Source organism: Zosterops lateralis, assembly GCF_965231275.1.
Source record: "Zosterops lateralis genome assembly, chromosome: 20".
Taxonomy (NCBI): domain Eukaryota; kingdom Metazoa; phylum Chordata; class Aves; order Passeriformes; family Zosteropidae; genus Zosterops; species Zosterops lateralis.
This window is the reverse complement of record NC_139780.1, coordinates 6,134,351-6,151,657: the sequence shown is the minus strand read 5'-3', so window position 1 is coordinate 6,151,657 and position 17,307 is coordinate 6,134,351. Positions and strand designations below refer to the sequence as shown.

At 37.3% G+C, this 17,307-nt stretch overlaps 1 protein-coding gene across 6 annotated transcripts in view; it reads left to right on the top strand.

The window, feature by feature from the left end:
- Window positions 1–17,307, top strand: part of RALGPS1 (Ral GEF with PH domain and SH3 binding motif 1) — a 66,585-nt gene that overhangs the window by 35,905 nt on the left and 13,373 nt on the right. For all 6 annotated transcript variants that reach the window (XR_014591467.1, XM_083876069.1, XM_083876068.1 and 3 more), the window contains exons 12-14: window positions 7,710–7,847; window positions 9,537–9,630; window positions 15,941–16,008. Coding sequence is in view for 5 of the 6 variants with exons in the window: in XM_083876069.1 (XP_083732195.1) it covers window positions 7,710–7,847; window positions 9,537–9,630; window positions 15,941–16,008 (300 nt within the window). In the remaining variant the exon portion in view is untranslated. The remainder of the gene's footprint in view (window positions 1–7,709; window positions 7,848–9,536; window positions 9,631–15,940; window positions 16,009–17,307) is intronic.

The window sequence follows — 17,307 nt, the reverse complement described above, 5'->3', positions numbered from 1 at the left end:
ACTTTGCAACATAAAAATGTTTGGGATTTTTTGTTATAGTTTAGGAAACAAAATGGTTGTTTCAGTCACTGCATATCATTGACATCATAAGAAAGCCATATACTGTAATAATGGGCTTGTCTGCAATTTGTCAGTCAGTTTTGAAGATATTTGGGGTTTGTAGAATTGGAGGAAACCAATATGAGAGTGCTTGAATTAACTAGAGGAAAAATAACGAAGTTTAAAGATACTGTATTAAAACTAGTTCTGTTTGAGTTAAAATATGAACAAGTAGTTGTTATTATAATGATAAATTATTGCCATCATTAAAATGAATGTCAGAAAAAAGCCTGTGTCTAACTATATTACACTATCAATTCAGTATGCCTTTAGCTTTTGAAGTTTTTGTACCTTTCCTTTATGGCCAGTGATTCATTCAACTCACTGTTATGTTTATTATTTTCTATTTTAACTCAGAAGCTTATTTCATTCTGTTCTAAAGAGAGAGGACCCACTGACTAAAGCAACCATTTCAGGGCTAGTTAGGAGCTTATTCTGGATGCTTGAGATTAAAGCAGTCCACAGCTTTTCCAATGTACCAGTTTTATACTGAAAATGCTGGGTTAATAGAACCAAAAAGTTATAATTCTGTTAAATTTTGTCAGATTTAGCAATATTCCCATTAAACTTCCTTTCAACATGTGTATGATTCACACTCCTTCCTTCCCAAGGTGCTTTTTCAGCCCAGGATACACAGAGCTGCTCAAGGGAGGGATGTGGGAGCAGGAAGAGCAGGGAGTGGGTTGCCATGAGTGTTCCTCAGGATACCAGAGTGGTTGTTTCCTGTCCTCGTTTCCTGATCAGTTTTCCCAATTACTTGCAGAGCTAGATAGGTGATTCTCTAGCTATATTACTACTTGGGTGGAGTATTTAGTTTTCATTTTAGAATGAACAGCTTTAACTTCTTTGCTTTTGTAGGAAAATACAGGTTTCTAATTTGAAGTTATACCCCACAGCACCAAGGTTCTGGAAAAAAACTATTTCCTGAGGATGAGGCTGTTTATTTAGGCCCATATTTATAAAGTATCCATAACCACTTTTAAGCTCTTTAACATATAGTTCAGGTCCATTGATTTTAGGGCACTTAAATAAGTGCAATTAAATGCCTAAAATTTTTACTCAGTAAAGGAGCCTAGAGACTTCTCTTGTAGTGTATTTTATAGTCATTAGCATTCTCTTATAGCTAATTACGTAATAAATAAAATATTTGAAAATTCAAAAATAGCCAAACTCTGTTTCTTTGACTATCGTCTTTGCTGAACAAGAAACATATTTTTACACAGATCAACCTTTTAATTAAATACTTTTTTGTGCTTTTTTGTCTCTTAAAAGCTGTCTAAACAACATGTTCCTGTAAGCTTTTTGTGTATGGGTCGCTCCAAGTAGTGTATGACAAAGCTTATTTCTTCAACCTGCTGCACTTTTGTCTACAGGGGAAAAGTTGTGCCGACTTGATAGATGACAGGGAGCTTTTATTAGGATGTTCCAGGTATTTGTAGCATAACTGAGTTGTTTGGGTAACTTTAGGTGTTTGCTCTTTGGGGAGGACTGAAGAGAAAAACGGGATGTGCCTTTGTGTGGGCATTCTGCTTGGACCAAATGGGCATACCTTTTCCTTGAATCTGTAATACTGTGAAGTTCAGTTCACTGGATTTTTAACAGGCTTTAGGCTGAACGATGTGATTTGCAAAAGATTCCAGAGTTGATTTGTCTTTCATACTGAGAATCTTGGCAATTAGCTTCCATTAAAGTCTATGATTAGAGAATAAAACATCCTACTAGCAGAAAGATACTAACATCCAGTTATGTCTGTCTGTGAAGTCTGACAGTTGTCTTCAGGGGATGTAGTTGGCAAGGAGTGGTTTGAAAGACTTGGTTTTGAGAAGGAGTGAAAATACTATAAAACATCTCCTCATAGAAATTAACTTTGAGTCATCAAAAATTCAAGGTAAGCTGAAAGAGATAAGAATGGGCCAGTCTTAAAAAAGTAAGCTTTGAAAAATCAAACAGATTGTTTTTCCAGACAGGGTGCAGTTCAATTGTCAGATTCATTTGTCACGAGATCTTTCAAACCCAAATGTTAAGAAAGGAGAAGTATTTTTGTAGGAATAGCAGGAAAAAGAAAAAATGGATGGATCCAGAGAAAAAACATTGTAAAGAAAAATTACCACCCAGACTTAAACCCAGAATTGTTTACATAAGATCTGTCTCAGGAAGTCCCTAACCACCACTTGCCGCTGAAGGGAAGCAACATCTGGAAAACAGCTATTGTACCTTTGCCTTTTTCCTATAGTCTTTATTGAAGCATTTTCTGCTTTCTGACATTGGATAGCATATGTTTAAAAATGTTGAAATGCAGCACTCTTAAAGCATTTAATCTCCTTAAATGCATTTTTTCCTGATTCATGGGGAAAGTATTGGGAAATGGCTGATTTTAGGGGAGAAATGAGAAAAATATTTGACAGTATTCTGGAGAAAATCTGATTTGTTTAGGAGGAAAGGTTTGGTAGAAAGTAGAATGCTCCAGACAGCTTCAGAATTTTTTAGCCTGTTTCAGTGGATAACAAAATGATTTGAACCAGTCAGAGATGATTCACAGTACAACTTCTTGAATGTAATTCTAGTTGAGTTCTTGATAACATTTTCTTTTACAAACTGGTATCTTAGTTTGAAAGTTGCTTGGGTTTTGCTGCACTTAGTGATCTGTTTTTCTATATTAGGCTTCATTGCTGCAGTGACAAATGTGGGATGATTAATTCCAGTGCTTGAATAGGGTGAGGATACACGGGAAAGACCATGGGATCAATATCAAGATTTAATTTTCTTAGTCGATGTTGCTGAGGGGGATTGAGTCAAAATAAGGTGCCCTCTCTAGCTCTACATTGTTATAAGGTAATTTTTGCTTATATCTCATGATAAAAGAGATTGCTTAAAGTACTTCTTTATTTACAGCTAAAATCAGAGTCCGTTGTCTGCTTGTACATATAGAGCCTTCCTGCTGCAGCAAATTAGTCCATATAACTGCTGTACTCCAAACTTCCTTTAAGTAATAGGTATGCAGGTATAGGCTAGCATTTTTATCAAACTTGTTGTAGAACAGTAGAGTTATGGCTTGACAAGAGCCCTGGAGATCATCTGGTCTACCTTCAGTGGAAAGCAGGGCCATAAATTAGGTTATCCAGTCAAGCCATATTTCCAGGAAGGGAAATTGCTCTCTTCCTCTGGGAAACCTGTTTCAATATTTAAGTGTATTCTCAGAGAAGAAATTTGCTATATGCAGATTAATGCCCCCCCCCCCCAGTCACTTCTTGACCTGTTGATACCACTCTGGAGAAAGTATTTCCATCTTCCCTGTGACTGCTCTGTAGGTACTGGAAGAGCAGTTGGGTTCCCTTCCTGCCCCTTCACCTTCTCTGAGCTGAACAAACCCAATTCCTTTCGCTTTTTTTCCTGTGACAATTGTGTAATCGCCTTAACGGCCATCCGTGGGACCGTGTCGTAAATGTGTAAAGTCTCTCTTGATACATTTTAAAATGAATAGATTTCTGTATGCTACAAATCACATGGTGTTGCCTTAGCAAAGGTTTGTCCTCAGGGTTTTTTTGAGTATTCCAAATCCTACCAAGGTTAACCAGTATATACATTTGGTTTTGTAGAAAATTTTTCCAGCCCTTAATCCATGGAAAATATCCAGTCTTCTTGAAACCAGCGATACCACAAAGCAGTTGGCTTTTTTGCCTATGAGCTAATCTCCTAACAATGGTGTCTTTGGTTTTACAAACTGCTGACTGTAGTAATTTGGACTCTCTACCACATAGTTAATTGATAAGTTACTGTCCCTCTGTCCCTTGCTTTGTTTAATGCAATACAACCACACTACTGTATGTAGGAAAATACTTTCATAAATATAGTTGACTACAAACTGGAAACATATCCTTGTCTCTTCTGGCTCTCCTATCAAACCAGCATCATTATTCAATTTGTGAGGGGCAAAAATGGAAAATAATTACTTTCCATAGATTCTCTTCTGTTATGTGTGCCAGTTACTGTGTATCTTGCTGGCCCTGCTTGCTGTATTGAGGGAATGCTCTATGCCGAAGCATCTGTGTTGCATGGCAGCATATGTGCATTCAGGGGCTGTGAATATCTTTGGAAGTGTACATGATTGTAAGTAGGGAACTAAATTGTTCATTAAAACGTTAAACGTTTTGTTTTTTTGGTTGTTTTTTTTTTACCTCCTTTTACAGCATGTGTTTGTGGTTTTCACAGGAATAGTAAAATTTGACCAAATAAATGTGATAGTTTATTATAATACTTGATCAAAATGTTAAATGTTACCTAAGAATAATAAATTAAAGTCCCCAGGCTAGTGTGTAATACTTTACCAGCTAATTTTTTTTTTTATTGCAAAGTAGTGAATGTCTAGCTGACAAAAATGTCATACATCAGCTGTTTTCTAGCTTACTTGCATTTGCAGAATTGCACAGACCCTTAACAGAACACTATGCATGAAAGTATATATCAAGTATGCAGTAGTGGTGTTGTTTAACCGCCTAATTTTTGGTTTGTTAACCCTACTATTTTACAGTATCGTTTTATATTCATAATAAAAAAGTTTAAAAATTACAAAGTAAAAAGATACACTTGATAATGATGCAAGTTTTTAGTCTTTATCCACACAGATTTTTTTTATTATCAGTTTTGCAACAGCGTATATTTGTGAAACAATTTTAGGTTCTGTAAGTTTTGGATTAGACCTTGTACCTACAAATTGTCACAGACCCCCAAAGAGATCTGAAATTCTGAATTGTTAAGAATAGATGGTGCTGCTCAGGTCAAAGAAATCTGTGACAGAACAGAAAACTTGAACCCAGGCTTTCTAACTTGCAGGCAAATGTCTTAAAAAACAGATTTTTCCTTGTTTCTATTACTGCTATTTAAAGTAATACCTGCCCAGCTTTTCTCATTAGTATAACTTTGTACATGTGATTTACTGGACTGAAAGTGTTTTGTCTTCCATAGCATGTTATGTCAGTCTTTCTTAATGAGAAACAAATTGCACATTGTAGTTTTTCATGAACATTTTAAAGCTTACATGCTCTAGCTCAGGTTCTTCAGAACTGAGTGAAGCTGAATGACCACTGATTTTCGAAGGCTTGGGAATACTTTTTTAAGACCTCTTTGTTAGTACCCATCAACTCAGAAGTATGCTTATTTATGTGCCCCAGTGCTAGTTTCTCAGAAGCTTTGAGTATCAAATAAAGAAAATAATAGGAGAAGCTTAACTGCAAATCAAGACATGAGTATACAGACTTTAGTATGCATCCTGCTGAACACTGCAGTTCTCCATAATTTTTTTTTTTCAGTAAAATTTGGCCTTGGAAATTGTTGTCTGGTGGATGGAGTACTCAAAATGTGCTATCCAGGTGGCATCGACTGCTACATTTGAAGTTCACTTTTTTTGCTATACTAATGTTTTCCTGTCTTTAAACTGTTACTAATATTACTGCTTGGTTTGATCTCTCCAGTAGAAGTTTAAAAGCTTGGTGTTACAGGCTGCCAACTTAATAATTGATCCTCTTTACACAGAGTGATTTTCATTAATAAATGTAGTCCTGGATTATTTGGCTTTTTCTTAGCATGTGTTGTAACTTCCATGGGACCATTAGCTAATGAACCCTGTTGTCTGCATACAATATCCAGCTGCAAAATTAGTTCTGGTGACAATGGAGAAAAGTGAGTATCACTGGAAAATGATACTTGCCTGTGGAAGAAGCTGCCCATGAGCTCACCCTCTGGAAAATATCCCGATGGCCTCACATCCTAGCTTTTTTCAGTGCACAGTAGCACAAATGTGAGCCAGAGTTTGAAAAGCTAGTGCTGTGTGTTTGCTTTGGCATGAGGCAGCCCTGAGGCTTTCCTTTGAGAAACCAGTCTTGAAGTCTTTTGCTGAAGGGAATAATTTTGTCATTCCCCTGTGCAAAATAAACTGATTCTTCTCTATACCTACTATCACATCATATATAGAGAAGAGTTTAAAATATCACTGCACAATTTTTTTTTAAAAAAATCATAAAAACCTAATTATCCTTTTTGCTTTAAAGGAAGCAAGGGAGAGGAACAATATGGGAAAGGTGTAGCTTGATGTGTAATTACAAAAAATGTGTTCTTTTATATTCTAGCATATTACACTCAGTTTAATTTTTTTGGTATCTATCCGTTTGGGTTTTTTTCTTCCTGCACCCCACTACCTACCAAATGCCTATTTCCTTACAGCTTTATTTGGAATTTGCAGGGCCTAGGCTAGCACCCCTTCGTCCTTTTTGGTACTTGTATACCTTGTTTGTCCTCATCTGTATGTTGTCCTGGAAAATAGATTCTTTGTCCTGAAAAAATGCTTACAACCACTGCTACAGAGTGGAAGTGTGTTTATACCTTTAATATCAATGCGAATAGCTTCAGACTTGTTCAGAATAGCTGGAAAGTGGCCTTGACTCAGGCCGCCATAAAGCATGTTGCACTGTAGAGGCTGTGAGCAAATAGAATTTTCACAGCTGTGACCCTAACTACGTTTTGATGTGCCACTTGACAAGAGGGGACAGTGAAGAGCTGCTGTATGGAACCTCAGTCTAGGTAGGATCTCTAGGCCATTGCAAAACCTTAGGATTGCAAAACCTAAGGATTTGCTCAACACTAAAAACTAAACTGCTACACTAAACTGCTACAAAGCCACTTTAATACTAGGGAAATTGGAGTTCTTCCCTCGTTCTGAGGTGTAAGGTGGCTGGTCCATGCTGGCCTTGTGTAGGTGTTAGGATCTCTCAGGTGTGTGGGATCATCCACGAAGCAGTTCCCAGTGTGGCTGAAGCCCTTGTTCAGAAAAGCTGAAAATAATTATTTGGGTTGTTTTTCCCCCTCTAAAATCGAAGTAAGACTGAGATGTGGAAACAAAGCAGGGCAAAAGTGCTGTTTATGTTTCTCTAGTATAAGTGAAATTTAGTATGAGATACCATAAACTGGTATGATTAGTAGCTTATCTTCACAAGAGTGAAAAAAATCAAAGAAACAGGAGGTATTGCTGCCCTTGACAAACTTGAAGCAGTGTAAGGCTTTTCCAGAATGCATGAATGAATAAGGCAAAAAACTAAAGAAATTAGGTATTGCAGTCTGTTTAATGCTGGTTATAACACAGTATGATCCAATGAGCAACATACTGGTCAAGATGGCCAAGATCTGAAGAAAGAGACAATGTGGCGAGCTCAGCTTAAGTGAGAAAAAGTCTTGCAAGAGATTTCCATAAAGTGTTCCTAAGTCTCAGGGCAGAAAAGTTAATGGAGATCTTCCACACTGGTGGGAAGCATTGCAGTGCTCTCTGGTCATGGGAGCCAGCAGCATTGTGTCCCCCCACTATCAGCACCACTGGTTGGGGCAGCTCTCACTCCTTTTTTAGTGTCCTTAAGCTTTTCTGGTTTTTTAAGAGGTGTCACAGAACTCAAGCAGTAATTATGGAATTTTTCAAAATGCAAATCCCAAGCTCTCTCTTCATTGTTTAATGGGCCCAGACCACAGTGGGGGTTAAACAGCTTCTGGCTGCTGTATTAATTAAAAATTATGCCACTGTTTCTGTTTGAAATGCTAGATCAATTTGTTGATTGATTTGTTTGTTTCAGGTATTTATCTCTTGGATTTAATCTACATTGATTCTGCGTACCCTGCTTCAGACAGCATAATGGAGAATGAACAAAGATCCAATCAAATGAACAATATTCTCCGAATAATAGCTGATCTGCAAGTATCCTGCAACTATGGTTGGTAAATTTTGTTATACCTATCAAGTCTTAACTAAAATTTCTTTAGTGTGAAATTGTGGAAGCAGATTTTAGCCCTGAGGGAATACAAGAGGCTGATGTTGGTAGACTTGAACACTACTAAGTAGTGTAGCTTCCAGTTCTGTGTAGCTTCAGTCTTACTAGTAAACTGGTCAGATAAACATGTATTCTAAATTTTAAGTGCTGTAACAGCGGTTGTGTAGAGTTTACTGTTACATGTGGCATACAAATTACATACTTTCAAATGCAGCTATTGCATTTGGCTTATATACTGTTTCCACCAGAGGTAATTAGAGAGAATTATCTTAATATCTTCCCTTTACTTTGCAGTAGATACGATGTCTAGAGTGTGGAATGTGTTCATTTGGTTATCATTTTGTTGTTAGCATCCTGGTGATACATTTACAAAATGAAGTACAAATATTTTGGTCTATACAGCAGTTGTTCAGCTGTGCTAAGCTTTTGCATGTATGTTGCTCCTGGATGAAGTCAGGAAAACAAGGAGTTGTTTGTTTTTGTTAACAGGATTTTACTCTAAAAATAATTTCTGTAGTTCTAGCCTGCTAGTGAAGCTGTATATCAAGAAATGTGCTGGTTTTGGTGTCTTAATGAATACTCAGTGTACTAATCTTGGTGATTTAGCGTGACTTTTCATTGCTTAAGCATGTAATAAGCTGAAGAGCCTTGAGTAGCAGCTAAACAATCAAATTCAGAAAATTCAAAAGCTGCAGTTTTGGAAAGCTTAAAAAAAAAGAATTGTTGGATTGTGATAAAACAAGGTGAGATGTTAGCTGTGTATGCTTAAGTATCCAGCCCCTATCCTTTTTTGTCAGCTTCGATATTTCAAAGTATTTAAAGGTGGGAACTAGGCATAATAACATATGATTCTGAATAGCTAGATTATTTGGGTGTCATTTTCTTACTGTGAGTTTCATTTTGTCTCTGAATACTTTGGATGACAAGGAAACCTCATTTTTTCATTGACCCTTTCCTTTTTACAGTTTTGATAGCTTCCTGCAGTGCTATGTATTAATTTTGTGTACTTTTGTTAAAATCAAGATGAAAATTAAAATATGGCCTTGAAACAATATTCTGGGATAATGGGTGCCTTTAAAACAGTTACCCTTACAAGAGCACAAAAGTGAAGTTAGGGACTATAGGGCATGTTCCTGTCTACGCACCACATGTCAAGAGGTTTTTCTGTAATTCTGAACTTAGTATCTTTCATTCTTGGTATTCAACGTTGTGATTATTAATTAACTATTTAATAACTTTTTAATCTCCTTAGTTCTTGGACTTACGAGAACCACTAGTGCCTATGGCTGCAGGCTTTGATTTTCCCCAGAACAATGAACAAAAAATTCATAAAGGTTTTGCAGCAGATATTTTTTGTCCACCACTGAGATAGCATCTTACAAAGTCCACCAGCTTTCATGATGATAAAATGCATCTGTATTTTCTTTACCAACTGAGAACATCACTTTTGCTCAATCAAGTCTTTAATACCTTTTTAGAGTCAGAGTAGTACTTCTGCCTGATTTATTTTTTAGGGAGGTTCAAATTCTGTTTCCATGAAGGTATCATAAGAACCAGAAAAAAAAACCCTGAAAAAATAATAATTTTGGATTACATAAATTTAATGGGTTTGTTTATTTTATCACTCCACAGATCATCTCACAACACTTCCCCATGTGCAAAAGTATTTGAAGTCTGTCCGTTACATTGAGGAACTCCAGAAGTTTGTAGAAGATGACAATTACAAGTAAGTACTTTTCTTCAGGCATTGGGAAATTTAATTTAAGATTACTTAGTCGTTAGTCTTATTAAGAGCTGAACAAAAAGCCCTTCACTGAAGATGTTTCAGGGTGTGTCTGCTAAGTAAAGTCCAGAATGACAGTCTTTCTTTATGACTATAAGCACATTTACAAAGTGAAATACACTAGTGAAAAGTAACAGTTCAGAGTAGATGAAGATCTAGTCTTTGTTCTATTACATGATGATTGTGTTCTGGGAATTCTGTTCAGTAACACTAAAGTCATCTCCAACATGTCCAGCATTGACTCTATGGTATTATGAATAATTCATTAAGAACATCTACCAGTTTCAAGTTGTTTTTTTTTTAATGAGTTAATACTTATGGCTTGGGGGTTTAAGTTTTGGGGGTTTAAGCATTGTTAAAGCAATGTTTACAAAAGACCTGGAGAAGAGTTAACCCACACAGAGGTTTGAAGCAGACCCCAGAGAGCACATTGGTCCATGTGTGAATGTGCTCTAGTTAAAGGAAGTGATAATACTTGGCCAGTAATTCTGGAAGAACTAGCAAACTAAGTCATATGCTAAGGAACTAAGGTTTTAAATAGCTCAACCAAGCTAGATGCAATGCTATAAAATTAGCTATTGATAAATAGAATAACTATTTAGGCGAGCAGAATTTCAAGTATTCAAAACAAACATATGTTCAGTAATACAATGCTAGTATAAAATATTTTAGCATATGTTTTAGAGAGCAAGGTCAGTAATGAACTTCCTTAAGACCAGTCTTGTTACCAGTTTTGTTAAATACTTCAGTTAAGAACTTTGTCTGAGAATTTTTGTGTACTTAGACAGTATGCTAATCCAGGGGTTCCTGGATTGGATTAAAAAAACTGTTCATATTGTTCGATTTGACTTTTTGATAGAGTTTCTTGATGATGCAACAGTGTTAACACCATGTATACAACAGCTTTCATGAACTGTACTAATTCAGAAAAAATGAATTAAACAAGTGTTTTCCATAAGCATATGATACCATAACATAATATTTGTGAAAACTAGAAGTAATTCCATTTAAATTTTGATATTAATATAAATTCAGCAGCAACCTTGCTGATAATGCTTGAAGATATTTGATATATCTTAAATGTCATTTAATACTTTTTCTTTGGATTTAGTTATTTGTGAGATTAATTCAATCAAGTTTAGTGGTTTTCTTTCCAGGCTTCATTGTGGCAAGGAAAAACTGGACTAAAGTCACAAAAGATATTAAAAAAAGGGAAATGTTTGATTCTCACCACAGGAAAGTGGTGAGCTATAGCTATATATAGCTATATATATATATATATATGTATAGCTATAGCTTATATACATTGGAGAACTTTGATCTTTTTCTGCCATGTTTGTTTAATCAGAATAAAACTTTAAATATTTTTTAAATTAATTTAAATTCATCAAAACTCATCCTTAAAGCAAACTCTCATTCCGCTTCCATTTTTGCACTTGGTAAGAAGTTTCTGGGTTTTGTTTGGAGTATTTGATTTCACATTTTCCTCTCAGTTTCTCTTAATAAATCTTTAGTTTCATAGTATTTTCTGGTCCCCTGACAGAAGAAACTGTAAGCCTTAAAAATGTGGAGAGTACTAAGTTTTTAGAGTGGGTAAAAATCTCTTCCGTCTTTTTCTTTGCAGTGACTGCTCTTTTTGAGCCAGGGACAGCATTAGTGCTCTCTGCAGAGAGGTATGTGTGACCTTTGGCATGAAGAACAGAACTATCTCAGTACCAGTCTGTCAGGGAGAGACGTTTAGATAGTTGTCCTAAAATATATTGGCAGAATCCCAACACACATCTTGCCAAATGAGAACCTCAGTTACACTGGAAAGGAAAATATGGCAGCCACTCTATATAAACAAAGATTTTCTCTACAATTTTTTGTGCCAGTCCAATTGCTTCCTTTAGGCTTGTGCTTGTCAGCAAGTAGGAATGCTCCAGAAAACCCCTGACAATGATGTCATATCCTAAAAATAACAGATCTTTCTTGGTCGGCCAGAGTACTGTTTTCTGCAGAAGCTGCTCAGCTTTAGCAGTATGTAACATTGTGGCACAATGCCACATCCTCTCCTAACCAGACATACCTCGCAGCCATTCCTATATTTTTTTTTGCTGACCTTTTGGCCTTGTTAGGTCAGGCCTTGTATCCTCACAGATATTTTTGAGTGAAACCAGTTTAAAGACTCTTATTTGTACTACAGTATAATCTGTCTGGACAGGACAATCAGGCTGCTATCTATGCCTATAATTTAGTTCTTCAGAGCATATTAGGCAATATAGCAATAAGATGACTTACAGAAAAATCAGTTTAAATTTTGGTTCAGATATGCAAGATGCTATAGGAAAACATTCAAGAGAAATTTATAGGCAATTAAAAGGCTGTACTGACTCCTAGCAGTACTGGTGCTATAGAAGTCCTAGCTCTGTCCCATGTTAGTTCTAGTTCAATGGGAACAGGAATTAAATGGCAGGTGCTTAGTACTTATATTAAGTATTAGTACTTACATTAGTACTTGGAATGGTGAACCTTGGTTGCAGTTCATCTTCAATAAGCTTCTCAGGCAGCTATATTCCCTGGACCTTTTCTACCAAGAATTGTGGTGAAAGGTAGGGCAGAAGAAAACTTTCACTGTTACAGCTCAGTAGCTGTAATTGTGGCTTGACTGCCTCTTCCACAGGCACAAAATAGAATCATAGAAGCATGGAATCACTAAGGTTGGAAAAGATCATCAAGTTCAACCTTTGACTGATCACCACCTTGTCAACTAGACAAAGTAAACTGAGTGCCACATGCAGTTGTTGGGATCATCACTTCCAGGGATGATGATTTCACTACCTCCCTGGTCAGCGCTTCCCAATGCCTGACAATCCCTTCTCTAGAGAAATTCTTCCTGATGTCTGACCTGAACCTCTCCTGGCACAGTTTGAGGCCATTCCCTCTTGACCTGTTGCTGGTTGCCTGAGAGATGAGGCCAACCCCCCAGCTGGCTGTACCCTCTAGTCAGGGAGTTGTAGAGAAGGTCCCCCCTTTGCCTCCTTTTCTCCTGGCTGAGCCCCACCAGCTCCCTGAGCCGCTCTTATGACTTATCCTTTAGATCCTTTCCCAGCTTCATTGCCCTTCTCTGGGCACACTCCAGTGCCTCAGTGTCTTTCCTGCAGTGAGATTCCCAGAGCTGAATCCAGGATTCAAGTTTTGGCCTCACCAGTACAGAGGGGCAATCACTTCCCTAGTCCTGCTGGCCATGGTACTTTTGATACAAGCCAGGATGCCATTGGCCTTCTTGCCCACCTGGGTATATGCCAGTTCATATTCAGCTGCTGTTGACCAGCACCCCTAGATCCTTTTCTCCTGGACCACTCTCCAGCCACTCTTTCCCATCCTGTAGCAATGCATGGGTTTGTTGTAACTGAATTGCAGGAACCAGCACTTTGCCTTGTTGAACCTCATATCGTTGATCTCAGCCCATCAATCCAGCCTGTCCAGATCCTTCTGCAGAGCATTCCTACCCTCCAGCACATCAACACTCCCACCCAACTTAGTGTCATCCATGAACTAACCGAGAGTGCACTTGATTTTCTTGTCCAGATCATCAACCTGTATTAAATAGGAATGGGCCCAATACTGAGCTGTGGAGAACCCCATTAGGGACTGGCCCCAACTGGATGTGGCACTATTCCCCACCACTCCGGGCCCAGTCATCCAACCAGGTATTTCCCAGTAAAGAGTGCACCTTTCCAAGCCATGGGCTGCAGCCCCTCCAGGAGAATATTGGGGGATACTTGGGGACCAGAAGCTTCCAGGAACTTCCTGTTGCTTGACTTACTGTCATAGGACCTGCTGTTTAAATGATAGACAAGCAGCCCAGAATGTTCCAGATATGTCAGACCCATCTCGTTTGGTACATGGATAATGGTCAGAAAGGCCCTAAGGGACAACTTCGAGTGCTGCACTGCTTTATTGCGACTAACATCATCCTTGTTTCAGCAAAGATGAATCAGTTTTCTTCAGCCTCCTTATGGAGCAGCTAAACTTCTGTGTAAGACTGTTCTTTATCCTCATTCCCTTGCTTGATATAAGAAAAAATGAGTCACACTGTCTGTACTGTTCTGTACTGGAGAGCATAATTCCATGGGAGAGAATTATGTTCAAGACTGACTCGCTGTTTTATTTCCTGCATTATGTTAGGTTCCTCTTTTCCTGCTTACCAGGAAGGTTACTCTAAAGTGAGCTGTATGGCCCAGTAGCAGAGTGTTATTTAAAACTAGGTTGAAATAGAGGTTCGTCCATCTTACTTTCCAGAGCGTACCTGCCTTAACGTGTTCCAGAAAATATTTTGAGTACTGGGCTTTAAAAAAAGAGAAATTGTTCAGTCATCTTTCTACTATCCAAGAACAAAGCCTTCACATACTCTTCCTGTGCCTGTTCTGTAGAAGCTTTGTCTTAATTTCCAATGGTAGATTGGTACTTCTTAATTCAGCAAATCTCTATGCTGTTTTTTCCTAGAGATTTTACTTCTAGTTTTCGTTTCACCTTAGATTGTTAATACTGACTCCTCAATTTTGAAATTTCGGTTTCTTGTGGACAGTTTCTGAGGCTGATATCTAGGATTTAGCCTGACATGTCTCATAGCTGAACTCTTGCAGTATAATTTTGGAATGTTGAAATATCATATGTCAGCATTTAGACCATGCACTAAAACTAGGCTTCCTTACCATGGTAAAGCAAAGATTTGTTTTTTGAAAAGTATTCCTGAAACAAAAAAGAAATCCTAACAGTACTGTGATATTGGATGAATATAGTGACTTCCGAGATGAATTTCTGATGATACATGGGGCAAACACAAAACAGAGTGTCTTTGTGCCTTATGAGTGGTTTATTAGGCATGCTGGAAACAAGGTAATTTTTTATTTAAAGTAATGCTAGTGAATGACATTGGACAGTCAGCTGTGAGAACGTCGTTAGGTGTGTGAGAAAATGGATGATGCATGTTGGTGGTAAGCACATCAGGTGTCAAGGTCTGCACTGATCTCAGGGGCCACAGATTCTGGCTACAGGAGTCCTCTTTGGGAGACACTGAGCATATGTGTGCATGCATGGAACTTGTGCTGCTCCATGGAAAATGGAGTGTCAGAGGTCACAGAAATCAAGGTGACAGAAAGAAAAGTGGTCTGGAAAGGAATGATTCATTACTTACTCGAAATACATTACTTTGTGTAGTTAAAAGAATCTAGTACTGTCAGAAGAATAGAAATTTGAAAACATGAAATGGACCATAGCTTTGTTAACTGACTTCACACTAAAACTTAGTTGACAATGTTGGAATATTGTAGAGAAGGAACTGAAAGGTATTACCAATAAAGAGTAATAAGGAAAGTGATGGCTGAGCCATACATGGTATTTTGAAATGCTATCATAGGTTTCTCCCTCCAACCCTTTGCATGTTTTTATCTGAAGTCAGAAAGCCTTTCCTTGGGGTGCACAGCAGGGTGCTGCAGCTAGAAATCTTCCATCTTTTGTGCGTGTTCACTGCTGTGCAATGACAGCAGTTATTTCCTTTGGATTTATGCCTATTCCATTAAAATTTACTTAACATTGTAGTCCTTCATACCTTTTTGTTGGACTGGTACAGAGCAAAGGACTCATGAATGTCAAGTTAAGACTGCCTAAAATTGAGAAATGGCAGAAGTGATGTGCATTGGGAGATTGAGATTTGTTGGAGTGCTGAGAACACAAGAGTGAGTGAATACGTAATAAAACACATGGAGTGAGACAACATGGCATATACAACTTTCTTCTAATTACCTTCTTTTACTATTAAGTGTTGGTCACTTTGCCCTATGAAGCTTCTTTTCTGTAAGTCACAGTAACTAAATAACTATTTCTGTGTGCACATTTCAATGTGGTAAATTCACTTTCATGTTTAGAGGGAAGAAAATGTTATGTTTGTATCTAAATTACTAGCTTTTTGAGGTTCTTTTTCCCAAGGTGAAAGACTGTATGAACTTAAATTGTTAAACTGAGAGGGAGGATTAAATAATGATTTCTCTTTCTGCTTTCATAGACTTTCTTCGCCGTTTCTTTCTTGGTTCTGACAGGTAGTGAATTACTTCAAAAAAACTATTGTTTTGTTACATCAGAGATTTAATAACTACACTTCCAAGAAAGTAAAATTCCTCATTAGCACTGCCAAAATAATTACTTCTTCAGTTTCTTTCAACTTTTATTGAGAATTCTTTTTGTTAATTTCTCTAAAAACTTGTTTTTCCAGATTATCTTTAAGAATTGAGCCAGGTAACAGCTCTCCTCGACTGGTTTCCTCCAAAGAAGATCTTGCAGGTATAAAACATCATTTGAAAAATTGAGTAAGGAAATAATTTTAATTACAGAAATCTTCCACTGAAGTGTATGGGAAAACCCAGAGGTACATCAGTAGCATGAGTCAACAAGAAAGATTGCTGACTTGTATAAAAGCAGTTCCAGTTCAAGGGATGTCACAGGGTGTTTGCTAGTGTTGGAAGAGGTGTCAGATTGTGGGATTTTTTTACAAATGCTTGCATTTTCATCATTATTTAATAAGTGAAGAAAAAGAGCCCTCTTGCAGTACAAAAAAACACCAATGCAATAAATAACACAGGAAATTCTCCTTTGAAGTTTCCCTGTGTTCACATACATTTGAGACAATTTCATTGTGGAAAGCAGGAGGACAAAACTTTTGCAGCAACAATAGCTGCATCACCAGTACTCTGTAATTCCTAAACAAGGTCTGAGAGTTTATTAGAACTATAATGAAAGGCAATTAAAAATACAGTTCCAAAGTTGGAAGCAAGAACTTTGAGCTTGCCTGATCTAGGCAATGATACTGCAGTGGGCTCAGCTGGAGTCCACAAAAAATGATTGGGACAATGTTCAGTGGTACTAACTTCATTGAATATATGATCCTATAGTATCTGGCAGTATTAGGAGAGGGCGAATTTTCCTTTCTGAATCTGCAGTGCCCTTAAGTGCTCTGTAAGGTTGCTTTACTCAGAGTGAGAATTACTGTGATGACTAGAAACCAAGTAATGAGTCATTCCTATTACTCCATTCTTCTGTTAGTATTTCCTTCGAAAGCTTGACCGTTTTGTGGAGTGCTGTATTTCTTGCTCAGCTAGAGAGTTCTCACTGCCAGTTAGACAATGAATGCCATCAGCATTTTGTAATAACCACAGGAATTTTTCAGTGAGCTGCACCTGTGTGGCTGCAAAAATGCTAGTAAATGGAATCCAGTATATTTTACTGAAAATAAATTTTACTGAAAACTTCATGCCTGGAGAAGGTTTATTAAGTAACTTAGCATGAATTCAAATTGAAATTTAACTAAGCATGAAGGCAATAATTTATTGTTTATTTCACAACATTAATGAGTAGGAGTATAGCCATATGTTAGTCTTGAATAATTCTGAACTAAAATACCCAAATATCAGTAATGAGATGTTTGAAAATGGAGAATTAAAAATAGCACATTTACAGGTACTGCTGTCAATTTTATTTGGAATCAAATTATACCTTGAAATTATTTTCACTTTGGATATTGTATGCCAGAAGTAAGTTTTTTGCAGTTGGTAAACTACACTAATAATAGATGATCTCAAAATA